Raw genomic sequence first — 20452 nt, forward strand, 5'->3', positions numbered from 1 at the left:
TATTGAAGATAAGGAGAAAATCAATTTTGAAGTTAAATTTGTGTGAAAAAGCCAATATACAAGGTGGTTACAAAGAGAACTTACAAATAATGTTTCATAGGCATTGGAGGTCATGTTGTGTATTTTTGTTACAAATATACATAAGTAAAATTTCTTAAATATATTGCTGTATTGTGATACCATGCAATAAAAGTTTGGCAACAGTCAGCTGCTGTACACCACAGTGGTTTCTCTTTTGGTGTCAGGGTCTTGAGTTAGATGAAAGGCTTGCACATTGGACCTGGGCTGGGGATGGGATGCTTTCGTTTTTTTGTCCTAGCAGCTGTTTGTGGCCTCAACCATGGTGGGTTACAACGTAAGCACCTACTGTGCTGGGGAAAAGCCAAGAACATGTTTAAAGTAGATAGAGTTCTTTTAGGGAGATTATTTTTAATATGTGGTAACTTTCTATGGAAAAGCTTGGTTAAAAACTATGACTTTCATTTCAGAATACTGCATACCTTGGATTTTGTGCAAATCATTGGAAATTACAAATTTTATTATATTTGACAATCTTGACCCATGAACAAAAGTTGTAGATTCTTCATGTTTTCTTCTGTATTTGTCGTCTGGTGTTATCTGTATAGAATGTTTAAAAAATTTAGGCTCATCTCTGTGGTTTTCTTTTGTTCTTGGTGTTTGGATTAAAGATAAAGTAATATAGGATTAATTTTGAGTCTCTGGACATAGATTTGAACCACAGACTGCCAGTGGACTCCTAAACATCTCATTGTAGGCACATTTTTAAGCCGTTGGAATAGAATAGCCATGTCGTTAATGGAGATGATGCAGTATATTGCTGTGAGTTTCTTGTAAATTCAACATGAAAAATGTGCAATATTATTCTGCTTTCTTCCATGCAAAGGGTGAAATCAAAATTGCTGTTTCTATTGAAGATGAAGCCAACAAAGACCTGCCTCCGGCCGCCCTGCTCTATAGGCCAGTTCGTCAGTATGTTTACGGAGTCCTGTTTAGTTTGGCAGAAAGCAGAAAGAAAACTGAGAGACTTGCTTTTAGAAAGAACAGACTTCCACCAGAATGTATGTACTGTAAAATCCATTGTTTGTTTCCCTCAGTACCTCCTAATCTCTTGTGTATTTTCTAAAGCCTTAGAAGTGTTGTGGCTGAGTTGCCTGAGACCCTCCTTGTGCAGGAGGTGGGCTGTCCTTTGGGAGGTGGTAGGCCAGGGTCAAGCCCTCAGAACAGGAGAAGCCATACTTGGTATTGTTTTAGTAATGATGTTTATCTGGTAAAAGAATAAAACAGCAGGTTTCCAATGTTATACTTGATACTGCTCTGCAAATATCTTCAACAGCCATCACTCTTCTGTAACAAGCCTGTTTTAGTAGCCGAGATGTATGTGTCTGCCCCTGTGATCATGAGGCACAGATCTGGCTCTTGAGCAGCTCCTAAAAGGCTCTACTACCATAGTGGATTCACTTCAGGACTGCCATGGTTTACCTGGGTATGGCTACTTCAGTTCAACAGCGCGGGGGAGGGGAGGGACACTAGAAAGGACTGTTTGGAATGCTGGTCAGAGTTGAGGTCCAAAGCATCGTCTTTCATGAAACCTGTGTCCTATTTTTGGGAAAGTTGTATTTTCTTCTTCATACATTTATCTGCTAATTTAAGAATACAAAAACCAATATATGTTAGGAAGTACAGAAATGTTATCTAAAACATAGAGTCTAAAGTCAGAATATTGTGAAAATTGTATAAATTCCAGGACCATTTTCTCGAGCAAAGACCCTTTAGTTGTGACTCCTGCTGAAGTGAGCAATTGTTGGCCTCACTGGGTGGTGACATGCATGGCCAGCACTTCCTGACTGGCTTGTGTAGTTCTGAGCATGGGAACTTTAAACTCAGTCTACAGGATCTTACACTGTCTCAGAATGGCTTAAACTCCAAGCTGCCCTCCTTTTTCAGCTTCCTGAAGTCTAGGATGACAGATTATGAGCCAGAACACCTGGTTTAAATTCAGTAGATTGTTAAATCTTTTGAGCCATAGGCTTTCAAACAGGGGTGCCCTTCTTCCCCTTTTCTCAGAGTTAGTTACACTGAGTTGCAGCTGAGTGGTACCCATCAGGGCTTCTACTCTCTACCCTTCTGTGTCAGAAAGCTATGGATTCCTATGCCTCCAACCTAGGGCTATACTCAGCCCTTCATCCTCAGTTCCAAAGGACTGGATTGGTTTCTCAAAAGATGCTCTTTTATTTGCTTATATGTTCAAAAACAGTGCTACTCCTCAAAGAATTTTCAGTTATCATTTATGCCACCCCGCAGAATCTGATGTGACTGACTTTTCCCCTCAGGCTTGGGGTCTTGGTGTCATAATGTGCTGCCATACCAGAGACACTCAGAGAGAAACTTGACCTCTTATGCCCTGCTGCAGGTCTTCAGGCAGCAAGGACAACTCTTTGCAAAGCTCATATACAAAGTGCATGAGGAATGGAGAAGGTTGGGGGCCAGGCAAAGCCCTTTTCTTGGTTCAAGCAGGTCTTGGAAACCCCTTGGGAATGAGCCATAAAGGAAAGAAAAAATTGGAGTAAGGAAATAGGAAGTAACCTCAGATGTTCAGGCTGCTGACGTGTGAGTGAGAAAAAAAACATGGGAGACTGTACAAGGGTGGAGGTAGTAAGTTGTTCCTTGGGTCTTCTTCTCTTCAGACATGACAGAAAGACATGGCTTTAGGATATAGATATGACCAGGGCTGCTGATTCCCTTCTTTTTCTCCTTTTCTCCTTTATGATGTTGGAAAATTACCATCACCACCTCTTCTTCCTCCTCCTCTTCCTCTTATTCCTCCTCTTCCTCTTATTCCTCCTCTTCTTTCTCTTCCTGCTCCTCTCCTTTCTCTTCTTTTTGTAAGGGGGGCACCCCAGGAACAACCTCTAGAGAAGATGTGTGTTCTAGAGTAGAAGCAAGAGTAATTAAACAAAGGAGCCCGTGTTCTGGACTCAGGCTGTAGAAGCGGGCAGCAGCAGGGGGTGTTCATTCTTTGGAACCACTGCTCCTGAAAAGGTCAGGAGGAGCTGTGGATGAGAAGCGTCTGACTTGGTTTGGGAAGAAGGAAGCAAGCAACAGTGTACCCAAGAGTGAGACCAGCCAGATAGGCTTTGGAATGAAAGGGCATCTTCTCACACAACAGTGAGGTAGCCTCTTGTCAAGCATGGGTCTGTATTAGGTGGCAAGTGTGTGCCTCCTTGCAGGAGTGTCTAACAGGCAATCACAAAGTGAATGGTCGTACTTGCCTTTTATCCTAGTACCTGGGAGGCAGAAGAAGGTGGATCTCTGAGTTTGAGTCCAGCCTGGCCTACAGAGAGAGTTCAGAACAGCCAGGGCTACACAGAGGAAAAAGCTGGTGCGTGCGTGCGTGTACATGGTTATGATTTATTGAGGTGAATACATGAAGAGTTTTAGTGTATTGGGGAATTAAAACACCCATGTTAGAGAGAGAATGTAATCACTGAGGCTCTTTGAAGGCTTAGTGCTGACACCCCCCACATTTTTGCACTCTTTGTTTTTAATCATTTTACTGGAGTAAGAAGATCATTTAGGGTTTGGGGTCAATGCTGCTGCTGTCTAGAAAAATGTGGGGGATAACTGTGTGTAGACTACCAGAACACAGACGAGGCTTCTGTATGGGAAAGAAAGGTCTCTGTAGTCACTGAGTGGTTAGTTAATGAAACATGTAAAATTTCAAGTGTCTGGAGAACTGTGTTGTCACTGTGCTAATATAAACAGAAACTTTCTGAATGGAAATGACAAATTCGTTCTTTAGGGTTAAATGTTGAAAGACTTCGGCATTATAAATCATGGGGTGAGATTTTTATGAGCCACCAGCGTGGAGAACTAATAAAATGAAAGAGATTTCATGCATTAGTTAAATTCACTGGGGAAGAAAGAGGAAACTGATTGATAGACAAGTCTTGAAAACATATTTTTATAGACCTGCCTGGTGTGTTGGTGTGTATCTGTAGTACCAACATTCAGGGGCAGAAGCAGGAAGATTACCTCAACTATGTAGCCATTCTGGCCTATCTAAGTCTCAGGCCAACTAGGAGTTAATAGTGAAGGCCTAGCTCTAAAAGTCAATTCAAAAGAAAAAACACTGCCACCAGCAACAGAAGTTTTTATGGCTGCAATTCTTTCTACCAATAAACAGTCTGATTGGATTCCCAGTCCTCAGCAGAGACATTGCTGTCCTTATCACCTCTTGAGCATTTTGAACCTTAATCTTCTTCCCTTGTTCAAACTGAGAACTTAGTATGTGCATGGCTGTCACCGTTTCCTGAAGCCAAGGAGCAGTGTATTCTTGAAAGCTCCACAACCTATCTGTTGAGTTTCATTCAAATGAGTACTGGCTCTGCCCCTGCAGCAGCTGTGGCTTTATGACCTGCAATAGCTAATTGCTGGCTGTATGTTTTAGTGTCAGGTGAGGGCTGCCACTTCCCCAGGCTCTGAACGAGCCAGGAAAGTAACCAGCTGTGCTGTCAGAAGAGCCTCAGGGAGGCTTATCAGGAGCACTTATACTTATTTGCCATGGTGAGGTCACTCGTGATATCACTGAGCCATAGGAAGTGTGGGGGTGGGACTTGTCACTAACCGCTGCATACATGCACATACATTCTCTCTCTCTCTCTCTCTCTCTCTCTCTCTCTCTCTCTCTCTCTCTCTCTCTCTCTCTCTCTCTCGTACACTTATTAAAATTTAGAAACGGAAAAAGGAAATTCTCCAGGAATATTGTAAGCCCTTGACTTTTTGAATTTCTAAAATGCCAAGAGCCACAAACCCGGAGAGGGAAGACTGCAGCATTCACCTGTCTGTCTTTGCTAGTGTGCCTGTCAGTGTCCTACAGATATAAAAGCTTTAAGAAGGGCCTCTTAGTTGGTACCCCTTCAGGATTGTGGAGGTGCTCAGAGTAAAGGAGGGAAGAGTGTCGTGCTCCTCACTGCCCTCTACCTGCTGCTCTGGGAGTGGGCTACATCCATGAAGACGAAAGAACAGATTTTATGGTATCCAGTTTTTCTTTCTATCCTGAGGTAAAGTTGCTTATATCATTTTCCCTGGGCGGTCTCAGGGGCAGAACAGCAGCCACTTCCTGATGCACGTGCACAGGGCTGGGAAGCTGCTCATTTTGCTGTATCTTTTTTTCCTTGCAAAAGTGGTTTGGTGTGCTGCAGCTACCCCTGCAATGGTATTCAGTGGCACAAAGCTGTAAAGGCACCTACTATGAGCCCCTAGGAACTCCAATATAAAATGAACTGTGCTTATTGCTCCTGGGTTGGGAGTAGAGGCCCAAATTATTCACGACACAGCACATGACTGATGTCCGATGGACTGGGTTTTTATTAACAGTTTAAGTATGACAGTGTTTTATGGCCCCAAATTGCATTTGGGGGTGTGTTTTCTGTAAAATAAATCGAGCCTAAATCCCATAAGTGCTTGCTGTTCTACCATTGGTTTTGCTATCTTAAAACATGGTTGTAGGGTATTGTCAGAATGCTAATCTCTGCTGCTTTGTAGAAGTGGGCTTCTTCTAAAAGCATTAGCTTTTCTGTCAGTAGAAAAGGTGACAGAATTAATGTTCATTGAGGTGACAAATCATGCATGACCTCTTGGGTACTCCTACTCAAACATGACTTGCTGAAATGGTTCTTCCATGATCCACACTCTGTCTCCCTCGCAGCCTGGGGTCCTGTCACCTTCTTAGGTCTGTTATTTAAAACGCATTTAGAGAGATAGGTGTAGATCTGGGAGGAGTATTGTTGGATATGATAAAAGCACATTGTATGGAATGCTAGAAAGAATTAATAAAATACTAAGTTAAAACTTATATTGAAACATTAGCTTATTTTAATCAATTAATATAAGTATCAAATATAACAAATATTATAAGCTATGATATTATAGATAGTTTTCCCTGCATGGTGAGAGTGCTGGTGCTTTTTATGTTAATAATTAGTATTTTGTTGCTTAGCAAGGTTTTAGCCCTTTTAGCCTCTGGAAGCAGGCCAAGGCTGTACTTGTTCTGAAACTGTCTTTTGTTCCATACCTGCATGGCATATGAAGTATGGACTAGATATGTTTAGTGATTGACCAGCAATTAGACAGCTGTTGAGTGGTGATATACTCAGAAGTTCTCCAGATATTATTGTGTTTAAAAACAGCTGAGAATCTGGGAATAAAATAAAACAAGTCCTGCACACCAGTGTCTTTGGAGCAAGCTTTGTCTGTTATTACACCTATTTAATTTGAGCTGTACTTATTATGATTATTTCAAGTGGACGCCCAAATGCTTAGTGCTGTGAGAGATGGCATAAGCCTCACCCATCATTTCTGTGTCTTGCTTAGTGCTCACGGGATCCCCGAGGTTTAGGGCCCATAATGTCACATCAGATGAGGCAAATTTGGGACACTGAGGCTGAAGGAACTGCTTCAGTGGGCACTAGGCAGGTGGTGCCTAGAACGCACACTAAGTACCATCTAATAAAACAATCAATGTGGAGATTGCCTGTTACTCAGAAATGTACATAATGACATCTGGTCCCCAAAATAAATAAAACACAATGTGTGCTTAAAAAAAAAAAAGATTAAAGATAGTCTAAAAAACAGCCAAGGAAAGGGGAGGTATTAGAGTGACAAAGATAGATGATTGAGAATGCCTCCCTCTCGTGAGAAAACACCAAAGACCCTAACAGGGAGCCTGTGTTTTTATCATCCATGAAAATGCATGCTGGGAATAGAATGTGTTTGTGGATTTTGTGTGGTATATGTATGGAACAGGAGTGGGAGAGAGGACATGAATGAACAAATGTATACAAGTCACCGGTGTAGGAACCTGGTCAGAAGCTCAGTTTGAAAGGCCCTTGCCTCAGTATGAGGTGTTCTTTGTGGAGGACTCAGGAGGAAGTCAGGGAGAGGAATGGGCTTCTGGGATGGCTGCTTGTGTGTGGGGTTGGTGCTGGGGTGGAGTGGTGGAGTGGTGGTGATGGTGGTAATACATGTTCTGATGCTGGTACAGCTGGGGAAGGTTCTGGAAGCCGAGCTGTGCTGGAGCTCAGTGGGAACCAGGTGGGATGGTGATGCCTTAGATTGTGCGTCCACGGACAGGCCTTGCTTGGTAATGGCGCTTTTCCTGGTTCTCTTCTTGACACCTAAAATAATAAAATCAAAAAGTATATGCTGATATACATGAATGTCTGTTCTGAGTTGGTGAAGTTTCAAGTAAGCATTTTAAGGTGTCTCAGCTATCTTTTAATACTATTGAACATTTAGTATCCTTAAATGTATTAATACATTTCCATCAAAGATAGTGAAATGAAAATGGAAGAAATGTGCTTTCTGACAGCAGTACTTCTTGTAAAAGAAGTTTTTAGTGACTGTCAGCATTTACATCGATGCTTGGCCCGCTGGCCTCCATGCAGAGCATCACTGCCCGGAGCTCTCCTGAGTGTGCCTGTGACGTTCCCACGTGTTACACATTATCTTACATGTGGAGATTGTAATGTGTTTAAGCATTTTTCCTGTTACTGATATATTGCACTTCCCAGTACCTAACTAACCCCTGGCAATTTCTATTACGTTTGAAGAGATTATTATATCACCTGACTTTATTTAGACTCAGAGTGGAACTGAACATCATCCAGTTCCTTGGGTGATTCTGCCACAGTTTTGGAGTCTTCTGAATCTCTGCATCTTTAGGTATTTTATTAGAGAAAAAGAACCTAGGAGTAATAGAATGTCCGTGCCAGGTGAAACCTTGAGTACAGGTCCTGCTCTGGGTCTGGTGTCTACTGTTTGTTGCTTATGAAATGCACACCCAGATCCATCATCAGATTGTTACCTCAGTGGAACTGGGGAATTTTAACTCCCATACTGCAGGCTGGATTTTCTTTGTATTGCCTCCCTTTTAGATCTCCCTTGGTGTATTTGAAGACTGGGACTGTGTCATATTTCTGTGTTTGTAAGGATTGGCTTCAGCACTGATGAAACACTGGGTGTGAGTTATACTAAATTATATAAACTTAGGATATTTTGCCTCTTTCAAAATGAAATTTTGGAGAATTCTGCAGTCTTAAGTCCTGCTGAAGATAATTGCTGTGTTCTGCTACCATCTGGGATTCAGAAGTTGGAATGTTACTTCTACGCAGTCGTACTGGCTATCATGTGGTGTCCATTGCCTGTTCAAATAGAAAATCCTTAGGAAAATTGTTGTAATATGACTTGTGGACGTATTAGGGTAGAAAAAGAGAGCACTAATTTGGGTTATGCCACACTTGTGTATTAGACTTATTGTTAGTACTAAAATTCTTAGTAGATTTAAAGTACCAACAAGTCTCCAACATTTGTGGTCTATACATTCAGCAAGTGGGAAAATCAAGTCTTGATCTATCTGAGAAGAAACTTGTGTGGCCTTATGGAAGATGTAAGTGATCTGCTAATCATTGAGGGTCAGATATATAGTAGCTTGCTGAGGAAAGAATGCTTCATTCTCTGTGAGAGAGTCCAGGCCCAGTGCTAGAACAGGTTGTTACTGTGCAGGCTGGAGGACCAGTGAACAACTTGAAATGAACCTCCTTGTGTTTCTCCTCTGCAGTCTCGCCACTGATCATTAAGGAATGGGCAGCTTACAAGGGGAAGTCTCCTCAGACCCCAGAGCTAGTGGAAGCACTGGCCTTCCGGGAGTGGACCTGCCCCAATCTGAAGAGGCTTTGGCTGGGCAAGGCGGTGGAGGACAAGAACCGCCGGATGAGGGCCTTCCTGGCCTGCATGAGGTCCGATACCCCAGCCATGCTCAATCCTGCCAATGTGCCCACTCACCTCATGGTGCTCTGCTGCGTCTTACGGTGCGTGACTGTCCATGGAACTAAGGGGTGACATCGGCAGGGAGTTACTTCTTTGTTTCTATAATACAAACCAAGACATAAAGCAGCAGCCTAAGAGAGGAAGGGTTTGGTTTTCTGGCTTAGTAGGTTCTAGTCTATCAAGGGAAAACCCACAGACAATGGAGGAATTCAGCCTACTGGCTTGTTCAGCTATATTCTTAGACAAGCCAGGCTCACTTCCACAGGGATAGTACCTCCCACAGTGGCCTGGGACCTACATTAATTATTGATCAAGAACCCCCCATCCCCAAACCCTCAACCACTATCATCAATTGAGATTCTCTTTCACAGATAGGTTTGTGTCAGGCACAGTCAGTTTATAGTTTTTGTTCCAGGTGTGAAATAGTGTCTAACATTTGGCTTGTCCACTGTCAACACTGACCTAGGCAGCATACTGCACCCCATGTGATATATTTGTGGTCACCTCTGGGTAGCACATAGCCACATGTGCTGGTTATAGATGAAGTGTGGCATTCACATTTTGTACATCTCAGGAACAACTTCATGTTTCTTGGGCTAATAATACCCTTATGCCTTGACTGTTTATTCTGTTGGCCCCTCAGAGACTAAGTGAGAGACTCATTCTTTGCCAGCACCTAGCGTTATGAGCATGGTGAGGGGAGGAACATAATTGTCTCCCTGGCTCTGCCTCCCTGTGTAGATCATCATTTGTCATGTACCTAGGCAGAGAACCACAGAGAGGGTGTGGCTTTCTCCCTTCCTCCCAAGACTGCTTTTGCCAGTGTTCTCTCCACCCTGGGGGAAGTCCCGTTAGGCATTGCTATGAATGTCACTGTAAGGCAGCAGTTAGCATAGATGGGGACACTGCTGGTCCATCTCTAGAATCCAGAGGAATAGAGATGAGGAAGCAGAGACTGTGAGTAGAAGTTAATGCTGTGATGTGAGAAGTGTCATGTTACACACAGACTACCTCAAAGTGGTTCTTCTCAAAGTGAAGGGACAACACTGCAGATAAATAGATGGACAGTTAAGTCAGTGGAGCTAGGGCAGTGGTGGCAACACACTTAGTAACAGCACTTGGGAGGAAGAAGCAGAGGCAGGAAGTTCTGTGAGTTCAAGGCCAACCTGGTCTAGAGAGTGAGTTCCAGGACGAAGTATGAGAGTATTCAGTCAGTCTGAAATCTCAAAGAGGAGGCTGCATGTGTTGATGCACGCCTGTAATTTCAGCACTAGAAGAGGCTGGAGAAGGGTGGACAGTTCAAGGCTATGCTGGTCTACAAAGTAAGACCTTATTTCAAAAGACAAGGGTCAACTACATATACATGAATATTTTTTCAGGGGCGAAGGGTCCAAGGTATTATAGCAAGGCCCAAGCTGTCTTTTTGTGCTTGGAAACACTTCGAACTGTGCCATGTGTGTTCTAAGGATGGTTGGTGTCAAACCACGTTTCATTCAGTAGTGGGGGCTTCTTTCACATCTACTCATGGAGCCTCAGTGGAAATTCTGTCTGACTTATGGCACTTAGTTGCAAAGTGTATAATGCTTACTTGCTTGCTTGATTGTCTGTCTGTCTGTCTGTCTGTCTGTCTATCTATCTATCTATCTATCTATCTAATCTATCTATCTATCTAATTTGGGACAGGGTCTCAGATTCTATCCCTGGTTTGGCCTCAATGTTCGGATTAAAGGCGTGTGTCACCATGCCCAGCCAAAGAGTATAATTTTTGTCAGCGTATATAGTGATAGTTTAATTTACTTTTATATCACTGTGTAAGTGCAGTAGAAATATTTAGTATTCACACTGACATAAATTTTTATCTGTAAAAATTTAGATCAATATCTGCCTCTTATTGAGTATATGAAATTTCACTTTGCTTATTAACGCCTCATTAGAACCTCCCTGTGCCTTTTCTTATTGTACATTTCTGTAGGTGAATGCCAGCCCTGGCGTGGTTTTATTAACGGTTTTAAGCCCGAGAAAACAGGAAAGAGTATAGTTTTACATCTCTCCACTTCCTATACTCCTTTGAGTTGTTCTCCAGGGCTCACAAAGCAGTCTGCCTCAGAAGCTGTTTTAATGGCACTTAGCAACCTGATCCGGTTCCCCATAAGATTTGTTGGGTACAGAGAATTAGTACTAATGGGCTTATAGGTTTGTGACTATGGCAGTTAGCTCTTTCCACACTGACAGCTACATGAGGTTATACTCTGTGTAGTGATGCAGGCTGTTGGCTGCTTAGCACGTCTATCCTAGTGGAAGTTGATTCCCTTTAGCCACCCACACCAGGTTGTTCCAGATGTGAAGGTGTCCTCATTAGTGCATTGAGTATCCTTTTTATGGGCACTTCCCACACCATTCCTGCATTCAGCTGCTGCCAGCTGATTTCTTAATTCAAATGAAACGGATCTCAACCTCAAAGAGAAAGAACCACTTGCCTCTGTCTCTGCTTCCTGAATGCTAAGAATAAAGCATGTGGCCCAAGTCTGGGGAAGCGCCATCCAGCATTCTAGCATGCTGAGCGTTGATCATGGGCACATTCTTCACCTGGCATCCTCTCATGGACACCGTGGCTGAAAGAGAATACAAAGGCAGTTTCCTGACTTGTACCATCCTGAATTTACTGAGAAGCTGCTGCTGTTCTTCCAAGTACTGGCTGACTGCTCTAGTCATTCCAATCTCCTGTTCCTCACCAGGTATATGGTGCAGTGGCCCGGAGCTCGCATTCTGCGGCGTCAGGAGCTGGATGCCTTCCTGGCTCAGGCATTGTCCCCCAAACTCTATGAGCCGGACCAGCTGCAGGAACTCAAGGTACCGATCACCCTTGTTTCCTTGTCCTGGGAAGTCTTGCTTGGATTTTGATGTAACTTTGCTAACCCTCACCAGACAGTTGTTTGGGCACCAAACTAATAATACTAATGTCCTATGTGCCTTCAAGGCAAAGGGGATATTTCTGTCCAGGTCTGGCTGTGTCATCAGGATTTGTAAGCAAATAAACAGCCAATTCTACATTTATCAGATTTTTCCTGTTTATCAATTGATGTTTATTCTTGTTTTTCACATCGGAAAATAAACTTCTCTTTTTTATTTTACCAGGGGATTCCAAGCCCTGGGAGGGCTCAGTCTTAGGAATGTTCTAACATCTAGCCAGGATTCTTTTTCTTATTTCATTCCATTGTTCCTAGCTACACTTTAGTTTTCTCTAAAGCATATTCTTTGCCGGTCTAGTGTTGCGCAGTCAGTCCCTTTTTCAAAGAGCCCCTTGAAGAGCGGTGTTAGCATCACCCCAGCACCCCTTTTCGTGAGCCTTTAACGTCACATTCCTTTTCATTTTGCTGTAGCCCTCCTTTGTGTTTGTGTTGCCGCCTTTATTTTCTCCTGAGTTGGCTGGTTTTGTAGTGTCGCCTGTCACTGCGCTCATTAGTTGCTGTGTCCATGATTATGATTGCTTTCCTGTTTCTGTATAACTGTTAGAGCTCAAGTCCTCAGGGTAGCTGGACTCACAGTTCTGCTTTTTCTTTTGAATGTTAGGGTTTTGTTTTGTCATCAGTTATTTAATTTTTTTTTTTTTTACCAAGTTTGTTTTAAAATCAGCTTTTGAGAAATTTACCTTCACTTTCAGATCTTTTTGCTGTTCTTTATGAACACATCTTATGGCAAAGATTTTAGACTAGCTCTGTAGATTTTTTTTTTTCCTTTTTCGTATTTGACAGGTGGTTCTCAGTAAATTTCTGTTTTTTCTCTAAATTATTATATTAAATTTCATATTTTGGTGCTATCTAGAACTCCGTTGAGGCTTCTGATGACTTTGAAACAAGCTAAGTATAAAACCAAAGCTCAACAGAATCCCCTCAAATTGTGTTCTTTACTTTGTGGATCAAGCTTTTCTGTGTGTTAGGCAGAAATTGTTACTGTCTTTAACACTTTTGTTTTCGGTGTCAGGCAGTGTGGCGGACCCAGTCAGGTCCTCCCGTGTGTTCCCCGGGTGCTCCGTCACCGTCCTCGCCGCAGGCTGTGCTTCAGGGGTGAAGTCACTGCCCTAGAGTGTGGTGCCACCCTCTACCTCTCCTCCTGTCTCTCTTGTGTAGATTATTCCTTCAGTATTGACAGCCCAGTTCTGAGAATCAGACCGCCAGGGACCAGGTATGCCCGCCAAGCCTTATTCACCATCAAGTTACTTTAACCAAAGTTCATCTTCTCTCCCACATCCTTTTCATTTTCGGACCCACACACAGGGTGCACCTTTTGGAGCTTTCATTTTGGTTCTTTTGAGACCTTAGTGTTTACACGGTTTTCGCCTGATTCTTCATCTAAGGCGCGACATTTCTGAAGATGTATCAGTGAGATACATTCCACAAACAGGGGCCTTCTGTCTCACTCGTCGCAGCCCGGGTCTTCTTGTGTGGAAGTTGGTGGTCCTGTTTTACAAGCACAGCCCACACTAAGAGCTTCAGTGTCAGGATTAGCACACATTTCAAAAGAGCTGTGAGGGGAAAATAGCCTGTGGTTGAGAGGAAGGCAGCTTGGCTTTGTTTGTTGTTTTTTTATTATTATTATTTTATTTTATTTTTTAAGATTAACCATTCTCCCAGCTATTAAATTGAGAATTGATAGGAATATTCTTATTCAGGCTGCCCAAAATTCCTATGTAGTTTGGCATTCTAGAATTTAGTGGTAGAAAATTAAAATTTTAAATTGCTTTTTCATTTAACCACTAAAGGTTTTTGACAAGTCAAAAGCAATGATGGTGCCTTTCTGTAAGATGCCTCTTGACTGTTTAAGACATAGTCACCTCTTGACTGTCTCTGTTGCTGTGCTGGGGCTGTCACCCCGTTTGTGGATTGCCTAGACCAGTCACTCTTCCCCGTCAGTGTCTGGTACATGCTTTGCCATCAGGAACAGAGGAAGAAAGGTCCCACTTCTGCCAGCTTGGGCTCTTGCTATCAGCTTTTCTGAAGGGAGGGTTTGTGGGAAAAGACACTGCACTATTAGCTAAAATGAGTGTTTAAGAATCCATCTCATCCATGCTTTCTCTGTCCACCATAGCCATGAATAATTAAGCATGTTCTGTGTGGTTCTCTGCATACCTGTTACAGTGACTGATGACTCTCATTTGCTTCCCTGTTCAGTTTTGTGAGCTGTTCTCCTAGTTTTCCAGCATAAGTGTAATTGTGAAGGCAAAATTAGCACTGAGCCTGGGGCTCAAAGTTGGGGATGAAGGATGAGGAGAAGAGCTTTGCCATTGTGATATTTATCCAGTTCCTTCTCCTTTGTTCTTGACATCCCTATAATTCTTTTAAAAGTTCCACATGCCAAATGGAGACTAGAAAAGATGGAAAATGAAGAGCTTTAAAGATAGTATCAGGCCTGAGAGAGACAAGTCTGAGACAGCTGCAGCTGTTGGGCATATAAGTGAATATGCCATAAGTGGGAGCGTGAGTTTGGAGCTCAGGAAGTAGGAGTCAGAGGACATCACCTCACTACAATTGGCTCTGAAACTGTCTGTGCAGAGAAGAAAGTCTGCAGCTGTATTTCTTGTGAAGCCAGATTTTTCTGTTTCTCTAGTTGAGGAACTTTGGATAATATTGAATATTTATCTCCATTTAAGTAAATACAGGCATCTGTACAGTTTAGGGTTCTAGTTAACATTTAAGGGGACTGGAGAGCTGGCTTAGCTATTAAGGTCATTGCCGCTCTTCAGAGGATCTGTGTTTGATTCCTGATATACACGTGGCAGTTTACAACTGTCTGTTGTAGCTCCAGTTCCAGGGAATCCAGTGCCTTTTTCTGGCCTCGGGGAACTCAGATGCCTACATCGCTAAAAGTGGCTAGATGGTGGTGGTGGTGCACTCTTTTAATCCCAGCCCTTGGGAGGAAGAGGCAAAGGCAGGTAGTTCAAGGCCAGCCTGGTCTGCAAAGCAAGTTTCAGGGAAGCCAAAACTGTTAATACAGAGAAACATAAGACAAAACAAAACAATTAAGGAAATTAAAGCATTGCAGTATGAATGTTAGAGAGATTTTTGAGCAGGCATGTTGGCATGTGCTTAGGAGCCAGAGGAGGATCAAGAGTTTGAGGCCAATTTGGGTTAATGTAGTAAGAAGCTATCTCTAAAAAAATTTTAAAAATTTTTGAAGAAAGTCAAATGTGCACAGCAATGGAAATCTTATTTCTATAGCTTTTATTTTACAAATGTTTGCCTGTTAAGTTCATTGCAGTTATTATTACTAAAATTGATAATTATTTTGAAATTATTTTTAAGTTTTAGTCCCTCGGTGGCCAATGTAATTCATATATGAATGAGTGCACATATATGAATGAGTTCCATTCCTCTCAGTAAATTTAGAAATGAGTAATTCTAACCAGTGTGCTATTTTGTTGCTCAATTTTGCTACACTCTGTTAAACTCCATACAGAGTGATGTGGCCAGGATTTTAATCAGTGTGACTTTGTATCTAGATATGGCCAGTAGTAACCCATACTGCCACAGTTGTGCCCACAGATAGCAGAGCATTTTCATAGAGGTAGAAGCCTTTATAGTGCCACCATCTCTCCCGAAACTTTGATCCTGATTTTCCAGTCTTTGTGTAGGGCACAGAGGTGTGGGCTGGAAGCCGTGGCCGGGATGACCAGGAGGGATTCATAGCTACTGTCCCATAGAGGTGGGAGGGTGGCCTGTGTGCTGAGGTGTTTGCTTACAGCTCACTTCTGCTTAGCTCCTCTCCAGCAGGCCAGTTCATTCTCCATGGTGACAGTCGCTTTCCTTTTTATAGCACATAGAGGGTATCTCAGTAAAAAAATACATGTTCTTTCCATTTGACCTTCTCTCTATATTGCACAAAAATCGAAAGTGCATTTAATCCATCACCGCAGGCCCTCATGTTTCTCACAAGTTCCAGAGGTATAGATAAACAGTGTTTGTAAATTCATGACCTGACTCCTAGGCCTTACAAGTTTAATTGCATCAACTAAAAAAAAAAAAAAAAAAAGGCAAGAATGTGATAGGAAATACTTGTATATAATCATAACTTCATTAGCATTTGGCACTGAAATATTCTTTTTTATTTCATACAATGCCACTTCCAAAAGTCATTTCCCCTGCCACAATGTGGCCTTGCCTGGACTAAAAGGCTTTTATTCTAAAGATTTTATTCTTGAAAAGCCATTGAGGTGACAAGAAAGAAACCAAAATAGAATTAAACCTTTGTCCTAGATAATCCACAAACTAGGCCCTTCCACACAGATGATCAAGAGTTGATTGGACCGTGTCAGGTGTCTGTGAGGTGACAGAGTTCTGGCCATGTGGGCACTAGTGCTTGGCCTAGAACGACAGTGGTGGGAGTGCCAGTGAAGCAGTTTGAGTACAGTGCTTCTCTTTCTGCATTCTTTTGTTTGTAAACTATTCACTTCCCTTAAAACATTTTGGCACTTTTAAAGTTTCTTTGAAACAACATATAAAGTAACAAACATTTAGTGCAAATGTATTTCAAAATGAAATTATGCCAAGTAATTTCTTAATACAGCTACTTGAAAAACGTTCTACCAGCACATGACCAGTGTTCAGATCTGAAGTGTTAGGCTTTACTAAGGGAGCTCTGGGCCCAGAAGGAGGCTAATGTAGCTCATTAGTTCCCTTGTTATGTCTGTCCTTTAGCATCATATGTCCACACTGTAATAATTTACAGACAGAACTAATCAGTATGTTCATAAAACATGACTTTAAATCTCTAATAACATGAACTGTGGTTTCCTTTGAGTAAACTGGGTCTGGGTGAAGCCAAGGTGTGCTCCTCTTATTGGTGAGGACCGTGCTCTGTTACCTTGGGGGAGTTTTACTGGGAAAGTATGATACTGTAGTACTCTTACTCCATATAAATTACTCTTTTCCATTTAAAGATTGAAAACTTAGACCCCCGAGGAATTCAGCTGTCAGCTCTCTTCATGAGCGGAGTAGACATGGCACTATTTGCTAATGATGCATGTGGGCAGCCCATACCCTGGGAACACTGTTGTCCTTGGATGTATTTTGATGGGAAGCTCTTCCAGTCCAAACTTCTTAAAGCCAGCCGGGAAAAGACCCCACTCATCGACCTCTGTGATGGTCAGGTATGTTGGGGACAGGGCAGTCATCTCTGACTGGTGAAATGTAGTGTATGAACTAAACCTGCTGTCTAATTCAGGGTTACTGCTTCTGTGATAAAACACCATGGCCAGAGCAGCTGGGAGAGGAAAGGGTTTGTTTGGCTTTTGCCTCCATGTCATCATTCGCCAGTGATGTCGGATCAGGAGCCTGGGGGCAGGAACTGTTGTATCCTGGAGGGATGCTGCTTTGGAGTGAATTTTGGTTTCTTTAAAGAAACACAGGAATATTACAAGAAAATGTTTTTATTTTAATCCCAGGTGTGGGATATGGGGCTGCTTCAGATTGTCCACAGCAGCTGACTATGATTTGCCTCATGCTTGTTCTAGTCAGAGCTTGATTTTGTCACCTGCAGATAGTTTCTACAATTGTGTGGCATTTGGAATTCTGGAGACTTTTCAGAGGGTATATAAATGCTGGGGCTCTGAGAGGTCGTTGGGTTGTTGGTTGGTTGTTGGTCACAGTTCGTTAAATGTGCACAAAGAAGAGACAAGAGAATAGATACAATGCTGCTGTAGATCAGACTTGCCCAAGGAACTCAACTCCAGTAATCAGCAGGAAGTAGCCTAAGGATAACATCGCCCCCTCTCCAGCCCCTGACTTCACTCAGGGATCTCTTTCTCCATCCATTCTTTTTTATCTAGTGTTGGGGATTGGAAGGGGTGGAGAAGGGTGGAAGAAAAAAGAACTCACAAAGTAGCCAAAGTCCAGCTAGGTTGCTTACACTTACTCAACCTGCCTTCTTAGAGAGCCCACGACCACCAGCCCAGGGTGGCACTACCCAGCTTGGGCTGGACCCTCTCACATTAATCAATAATTTAAAATTTTTCTATAGGCTCGTCTACAGCCTGATTATATGGAGGCATTTTCTTAATTCAGGTTTCTTTTACTCAGGTGACTTTAGCCTGTGTTAAGTTGACATGAAACTATCCAGTACACTTGTCATCTTCCCAAAGGATCACATGGAGTCTTATTGCTTGAGTTAGGTCCCAGGAAGCTCCTTGCAAATTGAGGCAGTGAGTGGGAACCACTGTGGCTGGGAGTGTAGGGTTAGGTTCCCCTGAGGCTTTGCTCACATTTTCAGTCGTTCTGTGTGACTTCTCTTGATAAGCATTTCTTTTAATATTGTTGCTTGATCATGAGTGTTGCGCTCATGGCCAATGGCACATGCTTGTGGCATGTCACAGCTTGCTACTCATTTACAAACCCCTCAGAATACTTCAGCACTATGGAAAACCAGTGAAACCAGCAAGAAGGGCAAAAATACAAAGCTAGGCCAGCAGGAAGCCCCATTTTCAGTATAAACTGCACTAGGTACCAGTGTTGTCAAATTTGAGCTCAGCTGAGGACAGTTTGTCTTGTTCTACACCCTCCTGTAGAGAAGGTCTTAGAGTGGCCATTGATTTAGGTGTTCAGAATAAGTATTTGGGATAGGTGAGGGGCTGGAGAGAGAGGTTCAACAGTTAAGAGTATGTATTGTTCTCACAGGGGACCTGAGTTCAGTTTCCAGCACTCACAAAAGGCAACTCACAACTATCAGCTCAGGGGGATGAGGTAGGCTTGGCTCTAACCACTTCACAGGCACTTTGTACAGTTGAATAATCCCACACAGATACACAGCTGAACATAAAATAAATATTAAAAATAAAGATTAGGTGACTGTGCAGATGGAGACTTTGCACAGCAGTGGTTCCATTTTATTAGTGACTATTTAAATTTGTTAAAACACATGGGTGGGCTGGAGAGATGGCTCAGGGGTTAAGAGCACTGGCTGTTCTTCCAGAGGTCCTGAGTTCAACCACATGGTCTCACAACCATCTGCAATGGAATCTAATGCCCTCTTCTGATGTGTCTGAAGACAGTTACAGTGTATTCATATACATAAAATGTTTAATTCTTTAAAAAAAAAAAACCCACATGGATGATGTTTTTACCTGTCTGTCCCTTGACTTCAGGCTGAGCAAGCTGCCAAGGTTGAAAAGATGCGCCAGAGTATCCTGGAAGGGCTCAACTTCTCCCGGCAAAATCATCCACTCCCCTTCCCGCCACCTCCTGCTCTGCCCTTCTACCCAGCTTCTGTATACCCTCGGCATTTTGGGCCAGTCCCACCCTCACAGGGCAGGGGCAGGGGCTTTGCAGGTGAGTCATATTTTGGAAATCTTTCAAGTGGGGCAGAGCATGTGGTCCTTCTAGTGGCACCACAGCTTGCCATGTGGAGATGTGCAATAGTAGGTTTTAGGATGAGGTATCATGGCACTAATTCTTCCCAAGTAGGAATGAGAGGGTAAGATCCTGAATGGAGACCATGAGAAAGAACACAAAGTTACCTTAACCTCAGTTATTTTTCATATGTGTAGGAAAGTAAATCCCTCTGCCTCAGAGATAGCGCTCTTCTCAGGAGGCCACAGTCAGTGCTCTATTGAATGATCACTAAGGGAGGCTGGCCTATAGTGCTGGCCTCTGGGAATGATGAGCAGAAATTGAGATAGCAAGAGGGTCTGAGAGACCTCTTCCCAGAAGGCGACAAAGATAGGGGCTGTTCTGCATGCATGGGAAGCCACTTTGAGACCTACTTCTCATGCTATTCCTGTTTTTCTCTACTCTGGATACAGGAGTCTGTGGCTTTGGAGGCCATTATGGGGAAACAGTAGCGACAGGCCCTTACCGTGCCTTCCGGGTGACAGCAGCATCGGGACACTGTGGAGCCTTCTCAGGCAGTGAAAGCGGCAGGACTAGCAAGTCCCAGGGCGGTAATTATTACCACACCCACACCCCTTCAAGTTTCTGCTGCCAGCATTTTTCCTGCTCCAGCATCTAGTCCCTTCCCTTCATGGCTTCCTTTCAAGCTTCTGCTAATGAGACTGACCCTCAGCCTTTACGTCTGTGTTGTAGCTGTCCTGTCTTTTCCTTCCAAGCTAGGCCACTGAGTGTCCACCTAGAAGACAACTTGTCTATGCACCAGTGTGACCTGGCCAACACCTCACCCTCCCAGGCTAGGCTGCCTATTTTGCATAGTGGTATATATCATGAAGCCGTCTTTTGGTAAAGGTGCTTGTGTAGAAGATGTAAGCAGGTGCAGAATTTCTATCACATTGTTTGTAAAGAAAACTAATGTGAGATAGTTCACTGTAAGTATTCCTTACATCTCTCTTCATTTGTATTTATCTTGTCAAGGGAAGAGCTTTGGAAATTGCTGATTGCAATTCTGCTGTCACTTGAAGCCATCAGGTCACTTTGCAGGTTTGGCCTGATATGATACATTCTGAGTTACTTTCAGGATAGGCATTCTTTTCTGCATGGTAGCATTTGTCATCTCAGTTTCCTGGCACTACAGTGGCCTATAAGAACCATGGTGTGTGGAAAGATGTGGCTGAGGATCAGCTGCCTGCAACCCCAGTGGGCCCTGTTCTTCCTGTTCCTCACCCTTC

The 20452-nt window shown here is 43.0% G+C and overlaps 1 protein-coding gene across 1 annotated transcript in view; it reads left to right on the forward strand.

Moving 5' to 3' along the window:
* FAM120A (family with sequence similarity 120 member A) overlaps positions 1 to 20452 on the forward strand; it is an 80109-nt gene that overhangs the window by 50792 nt on the left and 8865 nt on the right. The window contains exons 10-15 of the mRNA XM_080929495.1: positions 905 to 1079; positions 8639 to 8888; positions 11583 to 11697; positions 16781 to 16990; positions 18980 to 19163; positions 19637 to 19774. Coding sequence (XP_080785621.1) covers positions 905 to 1079; positions 8639 to 8888; positions 11583 to 11697; positions 16781 to 16990; positions 18980 to 19163; positions 19637 to 19774 — 1072 coding nt within the window. The remainder of the gene's footprint in view (positions 1 to 904; positions 1080 to 8638; positions 8889 to 11582; positions 11698 to 16780; positions 16991 to 18979; positions 19164 to 19636; positions 19775 to 20452) is intronic.

This window comes from Micromys minutus (assembly GCF_963924665.1).
Source record: "Micromys minutus genome assembly, chromosome: 1".
Lineage (NCBI taxonomy): Eukaryota > Metazoa > Chordata > Mammalia > Rodentia > Muridae > Micromys > Micromys minutus.